The 7,810-nt window shown below is 47.4% G+C and overlaps 1 protein-coding gene across 1 annotated transcript in view; it reads left to right on the forward strand.

Moving 5' to 3' along the window:
• TRPV3 (transient receptor potential cation channel subfamily V member 3) overlaps positions 1 to 6,435 on the forward strand; it is a 34,263-nt gene extending 27,828 nt beyond the window's left edge. The window contains exons 15-18 of the mRNA XM_045085463.1: positions 134 to 408; positions 1,447 to 1,559; positions 2,693 to 2,772; positions 3,057 to 6,435. Coding sequence (XP_044941398.1) covers positions 134 to 408; positions 1,447 to 1,559; positions 2,693 to 2,772; positions 3,057 to 3,151 — 563 coding nt within the window. The 3' untranslated portion in view covers positions 3,152 to 6,435. The remainder of the gene's footprint in view (positions 1 to 133; positions 409 to 1,446; positions 1,560 to 2,692; positions 2,773 to 3,056) is intronic.
• Positions 6,436 to 7,810: the final 1,375 nt, after the last annotated feature.

Here is a 7,810-nt window from a genome sequence, read left to right on the forward strand (position 1 = left end):
CAGAGAGGCTGAGGCTGTAGGCCTGCATGGTGTGTGGGGGAGGGGCGTGCACGTACATGCAAGTGTGCAGGAGCCTGTTGGGTAATTAAGCAGCCAGAGCACCAGAGGAGAACACCCTCTTCTGTCCTCCCAGCCCTGGCCTCGCTGATTGAGAAGTGTCCCAGTGACAATAAGGACTGCAGCTCCTACGGCAGCTTCAGTGATGCCGTTCTGGAACTCTTCAAGCTCACCATTGGTCTGGGTGACCTGAACATACAGCAGAACTCCAAGTACCCCATCCTCTTTCTGTTCCTGCTTATCACTTACGTCATCCTCACCTTCGTCCTCCTCCTCAACATGCTCATCGCCCTGATGGGAGAAACCGTGGAGAATGTCTCCAAGGAGAGTGAGCGCATCTGGCGTCTACAGGTGAGCCTGGCAGGGCGCCTGCTATGAGGGTCTTCCTGGGGACTCCATTCAGCACGTTGTATGGACAGCTGTCTATACCAGGGACCTGGGAATCTGCATCAGCTCCCTGTGGTTGGCCAGGTTTGGGGAGATCTTAGTCTAGGGTCCGTGCAGTATGACTGGATAGCAGCACAGGTGAGAAAAACTCAGGCTTAAAGGCATGATCTGCTCAGAGTCTGGTGTGATGTGTGGATGTTGAAATGTGACCTTTGATTGCATTAAGAGGAGTATGCGGCATAGGACAATGGAGGTGACAATTCTGCACTCCTCCATCCTGGCTGCAACATTCCTTACATGCTGGGGGGTCTTACACACTGAGGACAGTAACCCACAGGATGGTCCAGAGCAGATTACCAGGCTTAGGAGAGGACTTGGAAACTGTGCCTCACAAGAAATGGTATTGGGACTAGGGTTGAGAAAGGTAAGAGTTTCTTCAGGTATCTGCGGAGCTACTTGTGAAGGGACAGCTTCCTTCTGTGGCCCCAGATGGCAGAAGTGAGGTACCTGGGCAATGACAGGGAGAAAAGCTTTGCTTTGTTACGAGGAAGTTTCTAATTATTAGGGCCTTCTTAATTGGATTGTTGATTCCATTCAGGAGAGATCTGACAAATTATGGATAGTTAAATGGTGAGGGGATTCCAAGCCAGGCATGCAGGTAAGATTACACGATATCAGCACCTCTCTTCACCGTGGGATCCCAGGATCCCAACATTTTCAGTTAGGAAGCTCCTGGACTTCCAGAAACAGAGTTTATGTTGTGTTTAATTTGAATACCTTTTCCTAACTTACTGGTTTTTCATTTTTGAATTCTGTAGATTAGCTGGACCCTTTGGATCTGTGCATTAAGCTTCCAGTTGGAGGTGAAGCTGGCTGTTTGGTGGGGTGTGTGTGTGTGTGTGTGTGCATGTGTGTGTGTGCGGGGGTGTCTGCACACTCATACAGAGCTGTGTTCCTGGGCCGGCTTCTCATTGATGTGCTTAGGCTCATGTATGTCCCCAGAGAGCCAGGACGATTTTGGAGTTTGAGAAGATGTTACCAGAGTGGCTGAGGAGCAGATTCCGGATGGGAGAGCTATGTAAAGTAGCAGAGGAAGATTTCCGGCTGTGTTTGCGGTAACAAAGGGAAAGGGGTCCCTTGGTGGGTGTCTCTGGGGGGCTGAAGAGAGAGGAGTCAGTGAATGTCAGAGAAATGGTGCTGTCCTTTGTTTCCCAAACCACACCTGCAGTTGGTTCTGGCCTCCTTAGAACATGGAATTTGTTCCTATGTGGTTGCTAGCACTGGGACAAAGCTTCTCCAATTTCTGCAGGGAGAGGGAAGGAGACTGCTGGTGGCCGCTCCCGTCTCTGCCCGTGCAGCTGCCTCCGTGGCCTCTGCCGGTCCACTCTCTTGTTTAGGAAAGATTGGCCGAGCCGGCAATCTCTGTCCTTTTCTCTAGCCTGTGTGGGTTCATGGAACACCAGGCGACCTGAGCCATGTTTGTCATGGGTGACTGAAGACTGAGACAGCTAGTTGGGACAGATCAAACTTTTTGGTTTTTAAAAAGTACCTGCACGTGCCACGACCGACTTTTCTGATGATGAGGCTACTTTATCCTCTGGCTGACTGCCTGACCTAATGGATGCCTTCCATGTCTACCTCACCGTGCCCAGCTTCTCGGACTGAAAGTCCCACGCTGTGGAAACCATTGTTTCCAGCTCTATAACGCTTACCCTGACGAATATCTCTAATGTTCAGCCCCTGATTCTAGAGCTGCTCCCTGAATGTGAACTTCAGCCAAACCACTGCCTCTGTTGTAATCTAGCACCTTAGACTCTACCCACTCTTATTGGGATCTGAACCCTAACTGCATTCTCCTAGTGCAACCTTAACTCTAGTTGAACCTTAAGCTTCTAAACTTCTACAAGTTTAATCCTCACACTGTCACATCTCCGCCTCGGCCCTCTCCCCCTCCTTCCCCATGGACTGCCTCTCGGCAATAAGGCACAGCTGTTGTGGTCTGAAAATGTCCCCTTGACACCTCTCTGAGTTTCTGGGCCCCACACACTGGGAGCGGACTGATCCCTGAGGGCTGAGAAGATGGGGAATTTTAAACCCCAAAACTGCTGAATGACCATGTGAGGTTGGAGTCCCAGATCCCTGGGATGGAAAGAAAGGGAGCTATTTAGACCACTCCAAATGTCATGCTAGTTGTTTGCATTTAATGAGGTGCAGTTGAGAAGTGAGAATGATTATCACACACTTGCAGGATCAATGAGGTGAAGTGGACTGAATGGAAAACACATGTCTCCTTCCTCAATGAAGACCCGGGGCCCGTGAGACGGACAGGTACCGTTGCTGTCTCAAAGTGTGCTGGCCATGCCTGTCTGACCATGTGACCATGGGCAAACTGGTGTCTGAGGGCCCTGATTTTCCCCATCTGCAAAATAGGAGGTTGAATTAAATGGGTTCTCAGGCCCCTTTCAGCTGTGACATTTTATATCCCTGGTAGGAGTAACTTTGAACAATCAGGTGGGGATAAAAGAACGAGGTGGTGTGCTAGACATGGAATCCCACATTACAGAGCATCACCTTGCTAAAATAGGGATTTTGGTGTTTTGTTTTGAAAGCAGATTTTGGCAAAATCCAAGATTCTTCCAGAAGCAACAGCAAAACCACCCTCAACGCATTTGATGAAATAGATGAGTTTCCAGAAACTTCGGTGTAGAAGCAAAATCCAGAGCTGCTGTGAGCCTGGGCTGTTTGACGCTGCAGTCTGGGTCCTGGACTCCGAGCTAAGGGCCTACAGCAGAACGTGGCCTTGCACTGCATGCCCAGAAGTGGAAAGCAACCTCATGCCAAGTGGTGGCTGAGCTAAGAGGCAGCTGTCAGTCTGTTTGAATGGGAAACACCCTGGATTATTTATTTATTTATTTATTTACTCAGCAAAGGGTTTGTGTAAACCCATGGCTAGGAGTCCTTGAAGTCCAGGGCGAAGGCCTGAGCTCACCAACTGCAGGACAGCTTGGCTGGGAGAAAGGGGTGGCGGGGAAGGGGCAGAGGCCTGAGGAGCAGAACTGCCTTCCTGCCAACATCTCCTCGACATCCCCCAGCCCCAGCCCTCACTTCCCACTGTCTCCCTTACTGGGACTGGGTCTCCTGAATTTAAGCCATTCTTGATCCCATCCCATCCCAGAACAAACAGGACTGAACTAAGTCAGACGTCCTGAGGGTCGAAGGGACTGAGCTCTGGAAATGCCCTTCCGGACCCTTCCGGGAACAAGAAACTACCCTTGGAATGAGTGCCTTGGTACCCCAAGGCTCGAACTGTCTCAAACTAAGAGACATTTTTAGTAGAGTAATTAACACAGGGTTTTTATTTTCAATAGAGAAAAAACATTTCAGTTTTGAATGAAAGTTACTTCAGATGAAGTATGTGATTTTAAAAGCTGAGAAACAGATTGGGGGATTTGGGGCCGGATATAAGTATTATATACTTGGCCTCAGCGTGGCCAGAGCAGGGACAAAAAGCTTTTCTTTACGGACGCAAAAGTCCACATGAGACGTGCCAGGCAGGGCCCGTGTGGGCTGCTGTGACCTGGGTGGAAGAGCTTGGCTCTTGTCCTCGCTCTGGCCCTGCGGTCATGCATGCCTCCCAGCTGGGAGCGGGGCTTCTTCTGATATAGAAATAGCAGCTGCTCTGTTTCCATGGTCTTAAATCTCAGAGGTTACTATTATATATCAGTACTTCTTATGGGAGGAATTTAACCAAATACCCAGACTGCTCTGGTATTAAGTGTTTTTGTTAACTGTGAATTTTGAGGCTGAAGAGAGGGAGTGTGAGAAAGGAGTGTTTGCCGAAACATAGGGCTTCTTTTCGGAGCCTCATCCTCTGACTTTTCTCCCCCTGAAATTACGCAGAGTCAGTCTGAGGCAGAGGTGAATTGGGAATGGGAGACTTCTTCCGGATTACTGGGACTTGAACAACTATAAAATCTGCTCTGCCTTGGGAATCCGGTCAGGATTCATGTGAGAGTTTTTAGAGGCGGGATTATCAAGGTATTGACCACGAGTTTGAATTTTAAAGGGCGTAAAAATAAATTTGGCCTTTTAGACAACTTGGCAATTGGCTAGTGAAACCGGCAAACTGAGGAGTGTGAGCCAAGCACTCTGGGCCGCTCTGGGCCCTTCTCTCCACTCTGGGCTGCTCTGTGTGCCAGCTTCCCTGGGTGAGTGGACACTTGGCCTTTGTGTCCCTGATGAGCCGGGGATGAGAGAGGTGGGGTGGGTCTAGGATGAGCCTGAGGCCTGCACACTTCGCTGCAGCCCCCGTACTCCCAGCTGAAGCTGACTAGGGCTCTAAGCCGTGGTGCTCAGATCAAGCTCTGGTGTGAGCAGGGGTAGCAGGCATGAGGTCTGTTCTCTGGAAACAGATGATTGAGGGAGAAGGGTTGTCCTGGAGGCAGGAAGAGCACCTGTGTTCCAGATGGGCAGAAACAGTGCCAAAGGAAATTTCAAGGACAAAGATTTTGGTTCCCTCCAGTCTAGCAAATGCTCCAGATATTGAAGATGTTTAAGCAGAACTCATTAGGCATGTTGTTAAGGATCACAGTCAGATGGACTGTGAGGTCCTTTTAGCCTGGAGGTCAGCATCCTGTGTCTGGAGTTCCCTACTTTGAATATCCAGAGCAGATGTCCTGGTCTGAAGGGCAGCCATTGGGATCCATGGTGCCATGATCTGGGAACTCCAGGATTGTTTTGATTTGGATAGGAATGGATGAAGTTGCACAGCTCTCCATTTCCCACTTGAACAAGGACTGCGGGGTGAGGCGAATGGAAATCAATAATGGACCTTGTTCCTCTCACGCATCTGAAGAGCTGTTATCTGTGGATCTGGATGGAATTTGTTGGCAGGGGCATTGTCTGTACCGTATTCATCCCTGAAAGACTTTCAGCCAAGGTCATCTGAGTCTGGGTGGGCTTACCAAGGCGAAAGGAAGCAATGAGTCAAAGATCATTGGTTTGAAAGAATCAGTTCCCTTATTTTATACCTGGAAACTAAAGACCAGAAAAGAAAGTGGACTTGCTTAAAGCCATACAGCCATGTGGGAAGTCACATCAGAACTGCTGGAGCCAGAGTGCTCTGACTCCTGGGCCACAGGTTTCTCCCAGGACAGTTTCAACATAGTTATTCAGTAAATTTGAGCCTGCCTTTTGGTTGCCACATATATTACGTCAGGGGGCTAAGGGATTTTGCTCAGATGATTCATGTTGACAGTCTACATTGTCCCAGTGATCCCCAGGACAGGTTTAAAACTCAAGTGTGCACATAGGTGTGCACAAACCACACACACACACACACACACCCCACATCACGCCGAATCCACTGGCATATCAGGACTTCTTAAAACTTCAGGATTTACATTTCAGTAATGTAAGGGATAGGCATTTTTCCAGGGATGGAATCCCCCATGCTCAGATAATGGTTTTGGCTAGGAGTTTTCCTTTGGCTAAACTGCCTCAGGAGGAATCTGTTATTCTGCACATTATGTGATGAATGCACCTGGAATAAAAATGCTGCTTACCTTCCTCTCTGGGATGTAGCAGAAGGTGCGAATTACTGTGAAGTAATTAAGCTCTTAGAAGGCTCCTGCCTGAGAGAGCCCAGTATTATTGAAGTTCCTTTCCTTCCTCAAGGCCTGGTTTAACTGTGTCCCTTTGCTCCGGGCAGGGCCCAGGTGGATGGGCCGTATTCCTGGCCTGTAAGCCATACTTGAGTTTTGCACTGATTTACATGTTTATACTGTGATCTTGGTTCCAAACATAGAATTAACAGCTTGTTCTTATTGAATGTGCCTAATCCTTGTCAATTTTAATTCACATACTTGTTCTTAGTGTTGTGTGTGTGTGAAAATCTGTGTTTAATTAAGAAATCATAAATAGAGTAAGAACATTTTAGTGCCATTGAAGAAATGCTCTCATGATTTCTAATAAATATTTATTTTGCCTTGCTATGATTGTAGTTTATCCTTTATCTTACGTATGCTACTATGAAGTCCAACTAGGAATCCTAGAGTGTTGCTTAATCTAAGGCAAAAGGAAAGACCTGAAATACTGGTCTCAACTCAGGGACAGAGTCAGCACACTGTGAGAGAGGTCACCTTTGAACAGCGTTTACATCTCACAGTGTATTGATGTCCAGTACTCTAGCTGAACCATGCAACAACTCTAGAACCAGTTTGAGTAAAGAGGGACTAAGGGAGTTGAAATGACATGCCCAAAGTATCACAGCCAGAAAATGTCAGCGGTTCAGGCTTTCATGACCCCCAAGCAGTGCTCTGTCTACCATGTCCTGCTGCCTATCAATTTATTTAGTGTGGCTATAAAACCATGGCTCCACGTAGAGATCAGAAAGTATAAATCCCTTCTGTCCACTTCACAGGACCTTTGTGAGGAGGTAGTGATATTACTATCATTACTGGCCAACTTATATGTATAGTCATTTGTAAAATTCTCTTGTTATTTCATAAGGATGGCAGTTTTTAACTTGAATGCCAAGACACTGCTGTGTCTTGATGGGTTGCAGAACTTGCAAACAATTTATTAATCAGTGATCAGCTGCATTTGGGTGGATTATAACTTAATCCAAATAACTTCTAGAGCAGCATCCTTCACTGGGATGTGTCTTCTTGAATGGCAAAGAAATGGGAATTGTATGTAATCTACATCCTAACTCAAATAAGCTTCAGTTTCTAATCTAGGAATGTGCTGTCCATGGCAATGTTCTGGGTGGACTGATAGAAAAAGGGTGGAAACCCCGCTTAATAGGATATATTCTGGGAGTGGGATGTCTAGGTCAATGGATAGGAACAGTTTTATGGTTCTCAACATTGTACAAAGTTACCTTCCAAAAGGTGTTTTGCAACTTAAGCCTTTAGGATGATATATTTTCTATTTATAAAGCTTTTCCTGTCACACTGGTTTTCTTAATAACACAGTGTTATAGGTTTGATGAGTGTTATATCCCCATTTAGCAAGTGGAGAAACGGAGACTTGGAGAGACATGGAATGATACGTAAAGGTCACAGTGTTTTTTCTTGGGCCATGGGTCCAGGTTCTCTGAGGTTTACTAGTTAGTGCTAGTCCGTCGTGCTAGCCTAGCCTGGGTCACATTTAAGAATACGTCTCATCCAGGTAAAGGGAGCGTGTGGATGGGAGGGGTTTCTAGAAGAGGGAGCAATGTGGGCAAAGACCTTAAGGTGCTAGGGAGCCTGATGCAGCTGAGGCTGGAGGAATCTGTGGGGCCAAACTGTGGGGAACAAAGGGACAAGTGACATGAAATAGGGCTGGAGAGGTAGGCAGAGGCCAGAGCACATAGGACATGTTC

Source organism: Mustela putorius, unplaced genomic scaffold, assembly GCF_011764305.1.
Source record: "Mustela putorius furo isolate JIRA1106 unplaced genomic scaffold, ASM1176430v1.1 tig00000867_pilon_pilon_pilon, whole genome shotgun sequence".
Lineage (NCBI taxonomy): Eukaryota > Metazoa > Chordata > Mammalia > Carnivora > Mustelidae > Mustela > Mustela putorius.